Raw genomic sequence first — 14,989 nt, 5'->3', positions numbered from 1 at the left:
GGTACACCTGTGGGGCAAGGTCGGTCCAGGTCCTCCTCCCACAAATTAAAGGATGACTCAGACCAATATCTGCAGTGTCATGCACCCGTTTTCCCAAGAAGTTGTCATTTCTCAGACCAGAAACACAGAATGAATAGCAGTGGGTACTCCTTGCTCCCATCTGAGAGGAAGCAAGCTGACACTCTATGGTGATTTAGTACCAATGATCTCAACGAGACAAAAATCACCCTTCACGCAGAGCTATGCCAGATGTACCAGACAGCCACCGAATAAGCCTGTTTGAGGCACTCACTGTTCCAAGGAAAGAACCGTGGCCCAGATCTGACACTGCAAGTCAAACCGTGGCATGGGTGCTGGACAAGGGTTCAAGGCTTTGGTGTTCTCTCCTTCCAGGGCATGCTCCAATTCCTTCCCCTCATTTGAGCAAGTCTGCTGTGGCATCCCAACTGGACAAACTATAGTTTTCTGCAAGCTGGGGTTTGCATAATTGCATTACAACAATTTGCTCAGAGCAGGGATGGAACCGGAGCCGAAGTCCATTCAAAATGGCCAAATTGTGACTTGTATGCTAATGCCTTACCTGGGCCTTTAAGGCTTGCACAGTGCTCCCAGAACCAGATCAGCATTCAATGAATCTAGAATCAGGGACTCTTCAAAAGAGACACAGACTTAGCAGCAACTCAATATCTCATTCACTGCTTCAGAATACAGGGCAAAGTTGCCAGGTGCCATTTAAGCATTTTCGACTGGGGACGAGAATCAGCTTGGAGCTGTGGGCTCTCACCTCAGCCACATGCCTTCCAGAAGCTGCAATTGACTCTCAAAAGGCAGGGATTAGAGGGAAACAGAAGAGCTGAAGGTTAGGCTATGCACACAACAGCAAGATGGTTCTATGCTGTGTCATGCAGCAGGCCACCCTCCTGTGTTTGGATATTCAACTTGCTCGCTAGGCATGGGAAGGGGTCAGCAATTCAACGGGGAAAGACATGCGATGGGATCTGTGAACAGACTATGATGCATTTTGCATGGCAAAGCGATGCAACAGCCACTGGTTGCAACAGCCATACAGGGATGTTCAAGGGCGCATGCTGGAGAGTAAAAGCCCTGAGACTGGAGACAAGGCAGCAGAACCAATGGCTGCCAACAAGCTGATAAGCAAGGTGATACCTCAAAGTCCAGGACGCAAACTCAGGTTCTCCAGCAATCTGCACTCAGACCCCCTTGAGGGCGGTAAGGAGGGAACCACCACAGACCCAAAATTTGGCCATTTCTCAGCTTCCAACCATGATCTATCATTACAGCAGAGGTGCTTTGTCCTTCCTGCAAGGTAGGTATGCCCACATTATTCCCTACTTATGCAGGAAGATGGTGCCTTGACTTGGCAACCTGATTTTCACTGACTGATTCAGATATAATGTCATTCATATTATAAGTTTCCCAGCCTTGCTGACATTCAGAGGACTCCTCTTACTGCCTAACAGGTTCAAGAACACACCACAGGAATAGAAAAGCTGATTCCACTTCCCCAGTACACCACTGATACCCTGTTCTATACTGCCACAATGAATGGAGCATCCTGTTCTTGTGCCCGCATTTTAAAGGGATGCCACAACAGTGCAACACTCACAGGAGGTAAAGGCCTATTTAACTTACTGCTTGACAATGGCAGATACAAAGCAATCTTATTTGACAGAATCTGTCCACCTCGGCTCACCATGAGGAGTCCCTATACACATTGCCAGGTCACTGGAAGCCCTGCTCTGTACTCACATACATGCATGCACATCCTAGTTTCTTAGAATCCAAAAAGATTTGCCCTCAAGCCCTTTAAAGTCTATGCCTTGAGGACTAGGTACTTGCTTTCTTATGAAAAAATACTGGCTTCATTGAATTTGGCGCCCAATGCTGCACTAGCTGTGCAGTCCTGCTAAAACACTGTAAAAACACTCCTAATTAAATGGCCTCTTCAATTGAAGTAAAAGGGAAAATACATTGACAATGTATTTTCAATGTCAATAGGGCTAAAGTGGTAGGGCCCTTGCTCTGCATGCAGAAAATCCCCAGATGCAATCCCTGGCCCCACCTACAGGTAAGCCTGGAGAAGACCCCCCCCCCCCCGCCTGATACGAAGGATTGCAGCTGTCAGCCAATGTTCAACAATGCTGAGCTAGATGGACCAAGGATTGGACTAAACCCAAGGCAGCTTCAAATGCGCTAGTAATTTGATAAACTGGAAACGAGAGCAAGAAGAATTATTTTTCCTTTCTTGTGGATTCTGAGTGTTCAACCCACAGCTGCCTGCCCACCTGACAAGGGACAGAGGCAGCACCAAATACACTGAATATTCACGACAAATGTTCACGTGCAATGCATTTGCAATCTGAAGACGAACACAGAAGGAGCAGAGTCCACACCCAGTTCTGTATTAAGATGAGTGACCTTGGCTTGCGTGCAAAGTCTCTTTGGGAAACCCTGCTGCCCCACAGCTGTTAAAAAAGGACTCAGCTTTCACAGAATGAAGAATAAAGAATGGAGAATGAAGTGGGGCTTATCTGGAGGTCAAAGGACTCAGTGCCAGAGAGCACACACCACAGTTCAGATTCACCAGAAAAGGGCAGCAGCCTTTGAGCCAGTTCCCTTCCCTTCCCTTCCCTAGAGCTGCACCAGACAGAATGAGCCAGCAATTGGGAGGGAAGAAGCAGCAATAGCCCTTCCCCAGCTGGCATTCGGTCATGAAGCATACGTGCAGACCCATGGGTCCACCACAGAACAATTGCCTCCTCACTAGTTCCTGCTTAGCATGACTGTACAGACCCAAAGCAGATCTCACACACAAATCTGCAAGTACCTGTATACAAGAGAGATCTCTGAAGGTGGGAAAGCCAAAAATATGCCCGAGCCCCATGCCCAATACTTAGGAGTACAGCCTCTCCATCAAAACACTGGCAAGGCAGCCCACTGCATACCAGAGAATACTAAAATGCCCTTGCAAGGGAAGGAGCTGGTTAAGGAATTTAAAAAAAAAACCCTCCCCACAACTAAGTTGAGAGCAGCTGTGGGCCCTGACCAAACAAGACCCCAATGTCAGGTCACTGGGAGAGTGGCATGGCTCGGTCCCTTTAAAGAGCTGTCACCTGGTCATGTTTTTCCGCCTTTCAAGAGGCATCTGCAGTGCAGGGTTTGTGTTATGAGTGTGTGTCTCTTTCCAGGTCTCTTTCCAGCTGCTGGTGCTAAGCGAAATAATAAAATGCTCTGACTTTCCAGCCCACACCAGGCCCACTAAAGGGGGGATTGGAGAAGGGATGAATCTCTGAAATAGCAACTGCACTGTCTGGGATTCTTCCCTGCCCCCTCCCCAGTTGCCTAAAGGCATCACAGCAAAGGGAATATCTGCAATCTCTGTTGCTAGTGCCTTCCCAAAGACCAATCACTGAGCACCCCCTCCTCTGTTTCCATGGGCCCCTAAATCTGGGATAGGATTACAGGGAGATTTGACAAGCAAGGTTCTATTTCAATTTAATTCCGTTTTCAAAGACAACTGTGCTCTTCCTTCTAGAGGAAGGGCTAGCGAGATAATATGAGAAGACCACAAGTGAGGACAGGGGCTGATGTCTCCCTGCAGCCTTTGCAGTGAAGGGGGATTTAAGAAGCAATAAAACTACATCAACAACATCTGACTCTGCGGCCACAGCCCAAAGCAAGACAAAAACACAGGCTCAACAGGCTCTCAACAGGCTGGGTTATTAGGTGGCACTTTTAAGCATCTCTTCTCAGCCAGAAACAGAATAAGCTCTCCAGACTTCTCACAGCAGGCAGAAGCAAGCCTCCCAGTCCCCACCTTGTCGCTCCCTTCCCAGCCTCCAGCCCATCTGCTGTTTTTTTGTGTTTTGTTGGCTTCTTTGAAAGCACTTAGTGAGGGAGAGCACATTCAGAATCACACTGAAAAGGTACAAAAGGCACATTGAGCAACCCGAAGGGCTGCCTCTCAGCCCGCTCGCGGGGGGGGGGTGTCTTAAAATCCACCTCCCAAAAGCATTCCCCCTCAACTCTGCAAGAAAAACCCCTCATTATCAGGGAACAAACCCCTTTCCAAACCCCTTTCCATTCAAGCATCAAGGCAGTCGAAATGGTGGATTCAGAAGCAGAAGGGAGGAAGAATCCAGCCATCATGGCCACCCTTGTGGGTGACTGCAAGCCCCACAAGCCTTATCATTTGTACAGCACTTCACCACCACCACCACCAACAACAGTGTCGTCATCCACACACACAGATTGCCTCAGCTTCCTAGCCTCTGAGAATGACTTTCCAAAGCAGCAGACACCACACCCAGTGGTAACCCCCTCCATCCGCTCTACCTTCTGCCCTCCTCCCACAGTGGGACTGTATCCAATCTTGCCCCCCCCCCCACCAACAGCACAAGATGGTCCTGTTGCACACCACCCTCAATTCCACACACTCCCCACGTTTCAAATACAGCCTCTCTGCACCATAAGATGCTTCCTACATGCTCAAAATAGACTAAAACATGCATTTCACATACTGAGTATTACCCCTCCTAACCCTACACACCTAAAATAGATACTACAAATCCCCATTTTCTTCCAGAGTAGCCCCCCCTGCTACTGCCACACCCTTATGCTTTCTGATCCCAGGCCATGCTTAAGGTGCCCCTCCCTAATCTTCAGACTTGAACCCCTCCCCACCACACCACTACTTCTCTCCAGGTTGTCACTCCATCCAATTCACTGAATTCTTCTTCAGGGACAGTAAAGCAACCTTTGTGAAGATCTCCCAGGGTTCATAATGCAGAATTGCAGGCTTTTGAATCACACAGTACTCTCTCTGGTCATCAGTTTAAAATGTACAAAAAGGGGTGTGGGATGAGGCTGTGTCTGCAACACCACTCCCCTCGAAAAACACAATTTCCCCTCTTAATTTTTTTGAATTTAACATTAAAGGAGGAGGAATCTGTGTAACTCGAAACCAGGCATACAACATTTGTATATTTAATTAGAATCATTTGATTCCAAGTTAAAATCTTTAGATTTTCTGTTATCAAACAATACAGGCTGATGCTGAGTCATACATCCTGAAACCACTTCACTTGCCACTTGCTCTCCTTCTCATCATCCCCCTCTGTCATATGCATTGCTCCTAATTTTTGTTTTCAACATCCATCCCAGTGATAGTAACTCAAAAGCTCAGTCATTGCTGACATGAATTAGGTCTAACCTAAGGCATCATTTGGTCTTGAAAGGCATTTTTCCAATTATCCTTGTGAATTTTGCTGTAGTAACAATGAGTTTATAAACCTTCTCCTGCTGACAAATCATTCTGTGTCACTCTAAAGCCCACTATCATACTGCAGATCTCATTGGTCTACTGGAGCATAATAAAGTTAATGTTATAACTCTCCCTGTGACTTGTGTTACAAGTAAGGGTATTTTCTAATTTAATTTTTTAAAACGCCACCTGACCTGACCTGTGGTGCTCTGTGCACAGCAAAAGTGCACTTATTTGGGATGGACCTCTTAAAAAAAAAGCATGATTTGATCTTAAAACATTTTAAAGTTCTCCCTGTGAAGCCTGCTGTGCTGCCTCTTAATTTTTTGTTTTGCTTAGAGCCTCAAGAAGGGCTCTGTGCCTGCCTACATGGCTGTCTCTCTCTCACACTCTCAGAGAGAGAAATAAATAATTTGGTCCTAATAAAAGGTATTTTAATTCTTCCTGAGTTTTGCTGCAATCAGGGCTGCACATTTAACCTCAGCAAAGCCCCCCCCCTGCAACTCAAAATTCTTACACACCTTATTTGATCAGCAGCAGAGCATAACCTAGTCATAATAAGAGCACTATTTTAATTCTGGGTGCATATTCTGCATGTTTAAAATTTGCTATTGTGGTATTTATGCTCAGCAACTCAAAAAAGCTTACACACCCGGGGTGGTCCTCAATTAATAAAGGAAATTTTGAAGACAAACACACCCCTCTCTCCTGAGGAACTGGTACAAACAGGGCTGTTCCCCCCTTCCCTCCATTCACTGTATCTACATTTTAACCACAGGAAGGGGCTATGTGTATCCCAGAAGCTTGCATACATGGGTTGCTCCCAGCAAAGACTTCAATCAATAATGGCATTTTTGGAAGAATAAGAAAAAGACACCGCTCACCCCCAGGGAAATTGGTATATTCCCCCACCCCCTCCTCCACTTGCTGCAGCTACATTTTGACCACAGCAAGGGCTCTGTGTAACCCAAATGCTTGCATAACTGGGCTGCTCCCAACAAAGACTTCAGTCAATAAAGGCATTTTTTGAAAGAAGAAAAAACATGTATTCCACAGGGGAACTGGTACAATCAGGGCTTTCCCTCCCCCCTTCCCTCCATTTGCTGCAGCTACATTTTAACCACAGCAAGAACTCTGGGTAAACTCAAAAGCTTGCCTACCTGGTTGATTATTATTTACACCAGTGGTTCTCACATTTAGCACCGGGACCCACTTTTTAGAATGAGAATCTGTCACAACCCACCAGAAGTAATGTCATGACTGGAAGTGACATCATCAAACAGGAAAATTTTTAACAATCCTAAGCTGCAATACTACCCGCACTTACCCAGGAGTAAGTCCATTGACCATCACTGTTAAAAGCATCTTCATAGTAGCCTGTTAAACCTACAGATCTGTGACATTTCCCCAAATGCAATCACTTACCATGGTAGCAGCCAGTCTAATACATTAAAAATAAAATATTGAAATGAATGGGGACCCACCTAAATGGCCTCGCAAACCACCTACTGGGTCCTGACCCACAGTTTGAGAAATTTGATTTACAGATTCACACACACACATACATATAAATGCACATATGCGTTATATAAAAATAGTAATGTGATATATAATATATAAAAATAAAAAATTAAATAGGAAAGCTATATTTAACATGCACTAATAGAAATTTAAAAAATATAAACACAAAGACAAAAAATAGAAATAAAATATGCATTTTATATAAATAGAAACCTAAAAAAATATAAATTTTGTATTTAATATACATTATATATAAGTGGAAATCAAAAATTATAAACGCAAAGACAAAATAGGAATCTCATATGCACCATATATAAATAGAAGCCTAGAAAGTAGAAATAAAAATATATTATAAAAATATACGTGTATTATTTAATATGCATTATGAAAAATGGACATCAGCCAAATAGGTGCTTTTCTACAAGCAGCCCCTTGTCTGCACCAGACTCCTGCTGCTGCTGCAACCTGCCCTTGATTGGCACCTCCCCGCCCCGCCCACCTCCCTCTGCCTCGCGCCCCCCGGCCTGAGCCGAGGCTGTTCCCTCCAACGGTCACCGCCCCCTCCACTTCCCCCTTACCGGCGCAAGACTGAGGGGAGCCACCTGCCACCTTCGGGTCTCGCCCGGCAGGCTCCGTGGAGCCGCTGCCTCCGCCACCGGAGGAGGAGATATACGGGGACTGCGTGGCGGGCTCAGCCATTGCGGCGAAGGCTTCGGAGAAGACGCGGCAACAAGACCCACCGCTCCAAGCGACCGCCCCGCTTGACAGACAGGCGCTGACTGAGGAGGCTGAGGCGATAGGACGCAGCGCCGGGGGCTGGTCTGCCGCGCATGCGCACTATGGAGAGGGCGTGTCTTGCGGTTTCTTTTTGCGCGGGCGCACTGAGAAGACCAGAGGACCACGAGAGAAGGAGCTTCTTTCGCAGCCTCTCCCTTCCCGCTGGGTTGCATTCGGAGGGGGCGTGGCTTAGGCAGGCGGTGCCGCGCACGCGTCACAGCGGGCCCATTCTCGCGCGCTTGGCTCTCCGTTTGTGCGGGAGATGGCTGGCGCATGCGCAATAGCCCCAAAGGGCGGCTGGTTGAATGAATGTTTGATAAACATCTTGCAATTCTTTTGAAATGGAACTGCAATAAACGCTGTTGTTTTTTTGTTGCTCTAATGCAGTGTTTCTCAGACTGTGGATCGGGACCCATCAGGTGGTTCCCCATTCATTTCAATATTTTATTTTTCATATATTTGACTTGATGCCACCATGCTGTGTGACTGCATTGGGGGAAATGTTACAGGCCTGCTTTTAACAAGCTACTATGTATATTCTTTTAACAATGTTAGTCAATGGGACTTACTCCTGGGTAAGTGTGGGTGGGATTGCAGCCTAGGATTGTTAAAAATGTTCTTGCATGATGGTGTCACTTCCGGTCATGACATCACTTCTGGTGGGTTGTGACAGATTCTCATTCTAAAAAGTGGGTCCTGGTGCCAAATGTGTGAGAACCACTGCTCTAATGCAAAGAATCATTAATTGTTAATTATAATTACTGTATTATAACCTATAAATCATTTTTATTTTGTATTTTATGTTTTTATTGACTTTTTGTAAGCAACTCTGAAAGCCCACTTGGGAGAGTAACAGCCCAATCCTATCCACACTTTCCTGGGAGTAAGCCCCATTGATTCTAATGGGACTTGCTTCTGAGTAGACAGGCCTAGGATGGGGCTGTAACAGCGCAATCCTTTCCACGCTTTCCTGGGAGTAAGCCCCATTGACTCTAATGAAACTTACTTCTGAGTAGACATGCATAGGATGGGGCTGAAAGTGGGGTATAAATTTATAATAATAATTATAAATTGTAAAATAATTTTATATTGTATTCAGTGTTTTTATTGACCTTTTTGGTAAGCCGCTTTGAATGCCCACTTGGGAGATAAAGTGGGATATAAATTTGTTAATAATAATAATTGATAATTTTTTCTATTTCCTTTCTATATTTATGAAAAAAGAATTATTTGAAATTATGGCAAAAGATTACAGTATTTTTGAGAAAAATCAGAGACAGCCTGATAAAATTACTCAATGGGAAAATAAAAGTAGCTCCTCTACAGGCCTACTTAGAAGTAAAGCCACACTGAATTCAAGGGGGCCTGCTGCTCAGCAAACATGCAAGGGTCATTTCCAAAACAATATCACATTTGTAGCTTGCTTTTTTGCCCAGTATCTGATTGATCTCAGTTGCAAATGGATCACTTCCTTGAGTTCTACAGGGCAAAGAGGAGGGGGTAAGGATGCCAATCTGGTAGCAAGGAGGGTGAGCTATTTGTGGGCTGGAGGAGGTCATGCAGGGATCACTATAATTGGGCTCTCCCAGAGTCACTCTTTCAGCAGTGCCAGGCTGCCCCATATCTTGAAAATTTGCAAAATTTACTCTTTTGCAAAATTTGCAGCTAATGAATTCCTGCTTGAGAACAAAGTGCTTATGAGAACCAAGTGCTTGAGAACCAAGACCAGGATGATGACTCCTGGTCATCATCCACTTAATAACATCTTTAGGTTGGCAATCTTCAGTCTCGAAAGACTCTAGTATCGCGCTCTGAAAGGTGGTTCTGGAACAGCATCTAGTGTGGCTGAAATGGCCAATTTGGGAGTGACAATCCCTTCCACACTGGGAACAAGTGCAGTCTGTCCCTGGTCTGTCTCCCTGGCTGTGGGCCTTCCTTCTTTGCCTCTTAGCCTCAGGCTGTTGGCCAAGTGTCTCTTCAAACTGGGAAAGGCCATGCTGCACAGCCTGCCTCCAAGCCTCTCCAAGCAGCTCAGAGGCCAGGGTTTCCCACTTGTTGATGTTAATAACATCACTTCCTGCTTAATGATACCACTTCCAGCCCTCAGCAGGTGACATGAATGCTATTTACAGTCCAATCCTATGCATGTCTCCTCAGAAGTAAGTCACATTATAATCAATGGGGCTTACTCCCAGGTAAGTGTGGATAGGATTGGGCTGTTAGTCCAGTATGGATACAATCCTAACCCACTTTCCAGCACTGGCATAGCTATGCCAGTGGGGCACATGCTGCATTCTGCAGTTTGGACAGGCAGTCATTGAGAACTCCTCAAGGTAGGGCAATGTTTGTTCCCTTACCTCAGAGTTGCATTGCCCTTATGGAAAATTGGTTAGGATTGCAGCCCGTATGAAACAAGTTTCACATCCCTGATCTAGAAGTCTGCAAGTAATGGATGACAATCAGTGCTGGCCCCAAGTTTCAGGGAGCTGGATGGGTCACCTTCGGGAGTGGGGCAAATTGCCAAGAAAGTAGCTATGCCACCATCACAGGAAAGTGACATCACAGGGGTACTCTCAGGGATTAGCAATGGGCCTGTCTGAGAGCCCTGGACATCTCTCCTATGCGGACTCTGGACACCAACCCTACAGCCAGATGTCTTGGTAAAGGAGGTTCACTTTGGGATCCACTATCCCAAATCCTGGGTTCAGTACCCATTTACATTTGAATAAGCAAACACTACCATCCATTGTTGAACTGATGCAGCATTGTGTCTAAGTCAGTTGTCTTCAGCCTTTTTCATGCCATGACCCCAATAAATGCAAATAAATACAGTATGAGACTGGGGAGCCACTGTCAATCTCTCCCCCCCCCCCCAGGAGCCTATCCACCCACTCCCAGCCACTGAGGCTACCCACTTTCCACTCCCATTATGGCCTCCCAGCATTGTTCACTGTCACCAAATATTATTACAGAGAGCAGAAACAGTTATCATGAAGCCTGGCACTAGTGAAAGCTATTTTAGCACAATTGCTAAGAACCTGAGCAGGAATGGGACACTCCTGGCACCTGAAGGGGTACCACTGGGACACTCCTGGCACCTTTTCCTGGTGGTGCTGTAGTCCAGTGCTCTTTAATATATTTTGTTCTCATAAGTTGCTGCAACTCCACAACTGAGGTTTCAGGACCCCATTGGGGTCTCTACCATAAGGTTGAAGAACACTGTTCTAAGCGAAGCTGCAAATCAGGACTTTCCTGGTTTGAATCTCACCTTCATCAAGAACTCAGCAGGCAGATTATTAAGCAAGTCATTCCCCCTCAGCCTCAATCTTCCCATCTGTGGCATGGAGAAAAGAATAGGCTACAATTTTATGCACATGTAGTCTGAGCTTTGCTTCAAAGTGAGCTGTGCTGAGCAAAGTTGGACTTAATCCTGAGCAGACATACATAGGCTTGCTCTGTTACCTTTCTGGGTGATTGTAAAGGGCACATGATGGCAACACAGTACTCAGAACATGAGTCTATTTGCCCTGTGAGATGGTCATGACTTTGAACCAAAAAGAAAATTAAAAAATAAACAAGCATGCCCTGGAGTCACAGCCTTAAATAAACACAATACCCACAATGCAAATGCCTTTGTAATCTAAAGCTGATAAGGAATAAAGGATATAAGATAATGATTGTTCTCTTATCTGTGGGAGGTTTTTCCCCTTCAGTTGCTTAATGGGCTGGACTACACACATTCAAACATCTTCTGCACACATAAAGAAGGCTGTTTCTCTTTACTTCTGTTCTCTGCCTTGCAATGGGTCAGTGTGCTTCATTTCCACTCCTGTGCTTCATTTCCACTCCAGGAAGGGAGAGGAGAAGAGGACAAGCCCAGAAAGTAAAGGGGCAGATGGAGGTTGATGACCCTGGCAATCTACTGCCTGAGGCGATTTCCTCATGGATGAACTAGCCAGAGAAAACACTGTTGCTTTATTCCGTTTTTAAAGGGATCTTCTATCACCTGAAGTGGAAACTTTGGGAAAAGGATAGGGGAGGGATACACATGCCCTTCATCTATGCTACCCAATGTATTATGCCAACCCAGAGTGACCAGATGTTGAACTGCAAAAGATGACAAGGTACCCCTGTCCTGAAAATGTAGGACATTCAAGAAAAATGTAGGACAAGGTAAAATAAAAGATAAAAAAACCTCATATGTTTTATGCATTTAATTTAAACCCTATTTTCCTTATTATTAAAGTTAGAACTATTTTACATATAATTTATTAATTACAAGAAGGCCATATGCTGCCTGCAGGGGCCTGCTCACAGGGAAAAGGAGGACATTTCAATCCTTTTCCAAGATATGAGGCTAAAAAAGAGGATGTGTCCTGGAAAAAGAGGGTGTCTGGTTGCCCTATATCAACCATCAAGACAGGCCTGGAGTCTTCCACATTTCTCTGTACAGGGAACTGTACAGGGAAAGCAATCTGGGAGATTTTCACAGGGCCTCCAGGAATTTCTGATATTAGATCTTATTGAGAAAAAAAGCTTCCCAGGACAGCTCTCATCAGAATAATAACTTTATCAGATGCAGAAAATGTCATTCCTAGCCTTCCCCCCCCCCCACTTCCTTTTGAATCCTAGGCTGCAATCCTACCCACACTTACCCAGGAGTAAGTCCCACTTACTAGCATTGTTAAAAGAATATACATAGTAGCTTGTTAAAAGTACAGGTCTATAACATTTCCCCATGGTAGCATCAAGTCTAATATACGTATTAAAAATAAAATATTGAAATGAATGGGGACCCACCTGAATTTGGCTTGCAACCCACAGTTTGAGAAACACTGGTGTATTGGATTGTGTCAGAAATCTCTTTGGCAGAAATCCTATCCACACTCACCTGGCAATAGCCCGGACTTACTTTTGAATAGACATGCATAGCCTTGGGCTCTAAAGCTGCAATCCCATGCTTGCAATGCTTACCTGGGAGAAAGCTCCACTGAACTCCATGCATTGAATGTGGATGTCAAAAAAGAGGAAACTTTAGAAAAACACACACCATTAAATTTCAATCATTTTAAAAAATCAAGGCAATTTTTTCTTAATTAATTTTTTCTAATTATTTAATTAATTCTTACTTTTAAATCAATACTTAATTAAATTAAGTTTTAATTTAATTTAAATTAACTAAAAATTTGCTTTTTATTAATTAATTATGAGTGCATCTCACTCACCCCTCCAGGACCCCTTTTTTCACACACCCTAGGACAGGGGTCGGCAACCTGCAGCTCTAGAGCCACGTGCGGCTCTTTCAGCTGTCTGCTGCGGCTCCTCCCAGTGAAAGTGACAAAGGGGGTAACAGGAGGCAGCTGTGTTTGGGAGGGCAGGCTGCTTCCCTCCGCCCCCTGAGCTCACTGCCCTCCTCTCCCTTCACCCCCACCTGCTCCACATTGGTTTCCCTTTTCAATTTTGCCCACTCTGCAGGCTTAAGCTCCCTGTTTTTCCCTCCCCAACTCTCCAGCAGGACGCCCTCCTCCTCAGCCATTGCAAGCCCTTGCAGCCCACCTTTCCCTGAGCAGGTCCCCACTCAAGTGCAAGGAGAGGCTTTTCCTCCACAGCTGAGGAGACATCCTGTGTGTGTACTCAGTAGTAAGCCCCATTACAGCTGGTGAAGCTTACTCCCAGGAAAGGGTGCCTGGGATGGTAGCCTTGGAGCCTGCTCCAATGCATGTCTACTCAGTTGTAAGCCCCATTACAGCTGGTGAAGCTTACTCCCAGGAAAGGGTGCCTGGGATGGCAGCCTTGGAGTCTGCTCCTATGCGTGTCTACTCAGTTGTAAGCCCAACTACAGCAGATGAAGCTTACTCCCAGGAAAGGGTGTCTGGGATGGCAGCCTTGGAGCCTGCTCAAGGCCAAGTGCAAGGACGGGTGAGTGGGAGCCTGCGCAGGTCTGTTCGAGAGCAAGCCCCAATGTAGTCCCTGGGCTACTCCCAGGAAGGTGTGGAGGACTGTAGCCTCAGTCCCCTCCTGTGCAGGTCTACTCACAAGTAAGCTGTAGTTAGTGGGGCTTCCTCCCAGGAAGGTGTGGAGGGCTGTAGCCTCAGCCCCCTCCTATGCAGGTCTACTCACAAGTAGTCAGTGAGGCTTCCTCCCAGGAAAGTGTGGAGAGGACTGCAACCTGAGAGCTCCAACCAACTTGTCTGCTCAGAAGTCCCATTGTAGTCAATGGGGCTTACTCCCAGGATAGTGTGGAGAGGGTTGCAGCCTGAGTGAGGGAGGGCGGGCAGGCAGGGCAGAAGCTGGCCTGTGGCTCCCCCTACCTCTGGCTTCTTCTCTTCCCCACCTCTGGAGTCTGTGTCCTTTTTTCCTTCCAGCAGGGTGCCTCTGGAAGGTGGGGGGAGTTCATTAGTATCCATGTAAGATAAGCAGATGTCATAACTGCCATATGTGTTGGAATCCTGGAAGATCTGGTGAGGAGGTAGATGTGGTGTCAGCAGTGGCCCCTTTAAGGTTAAGGCCTGGGCATCCAGCAGAGTGTGCTGCACAGCTGCAGCCACTTGAAGGCAATGGGGCCCTCAGGGATATAAGGAGCACCTGAGACAGGAAGAGGGGGGTGTGGGTTGGAGAAGGAGTGCAGGTTGGAGAGGAGACTGACTTGCCTTATTGACTTTGACACTCTGACTGATTTGACTGACTTACTTTGGAATCTGACCTTGGACTATGACTTGGCTTATTGAGTTTGGACTCTGCCCTGGATAATCTGACTGACTTTGTGACTAATGGACTGCTGGAGACACTGGAGTTTGGTGTGTGGCTGCTGTGCCCAAGACCTGCTGAGGACCCAGGGTCTGCTGTAGTGGTGGGAGGCTGCTGGCAGGAGAGAGGACCTCTGCAGGTTGAACAGGCGAGCTACCCTGGAGGTGGGGTCCAGCAGGAGGGTAGGGCAGAACTAGGGTCATTTGTTGGGGGAAAGAAGGGGAGCTAATTTGCTTAAAGTGGGCATAATTCGCCAGGCAGAGAATGGCCTTGGAATCAGGCAAAACACCATAGAGGACCAGGCATCTGAAAACACAGGACAAGAATGTATGACAAAACTAACTAAAAGCTACAAGTGGGGGCTATATTATAAAAATAGGACCTATAAGAGGATAAAGGTAAAAAAAACATATATATGCAATGATCTTCATTTTAGATGTCAAAAGGGTTTTGTGGCTCCTGAGGTTTTTTTTCCTCCGGAAAACAGGTCCAAATGGCTCTGAGTATTTAAGGTTGCCGACCCCTGCCCTAGGAGGTGCAAGCCCCACAAGTTAAGAAGCCCTCTACAGGAGGAAGGTCCACCTGAGCTGCCAAGTAGACTCCATCTCCCAGCATCCTCTGCTCCGCCTCGAGGATGCCTTGCGCATTCAATACCCCTCC

General features: G+C 46.1%; 1 protein-coding gene across 3 annotated transcripts in view; it reads right to left on the bottom strand.

The window, feature by feature from the left end:
- Positions 1–7,661, bottom strand: part of RTN3 (reticulon 3) — a 38,027-nt gene extending 30,366 nt beyond the window's left edge. Inside the window, exon 1 of one of the 3 annotated variants that reach the window (XM_066610129.1) lies at positions 7,384–7,661. In XM_066610129.1, the coding sequence (XP_066466226.1) occupies positions 7,384–7,504 (121 nt within the window). In that variant the 5' untranslated portion in view covers positions 7,505–7,661. The remainder of the gene's footprint in view (positions 1–7,383) is intronic. The other 2 variants (XM_066610130.1, XM_066610131.1) reach the window with 2 other exon arrangements.
- Positions 7,662–14,989: the final 7,328 nt, after the last annotated feature.

Source organism: Tiliqua scincoides, chromosome 15 (genome assembly GCF_035046505.1).
Source record: "Tiliqua scincoides isolate rTilSci1 chromosome 15, rTilSci1.hap2, whole genome shotgun sequence".
Lineage (NCBI taxonomy): Eukaryota > Metazoa > Chordata > Lepidosauria > Squamata > Scincidae > Tiliqua > Tiliqua scincoides.
The sequence above is the reverse complement of the archived record's forward strand: the minus strand, read 5'-3'. Positions and strand labels throughout refer to the sequence as shown.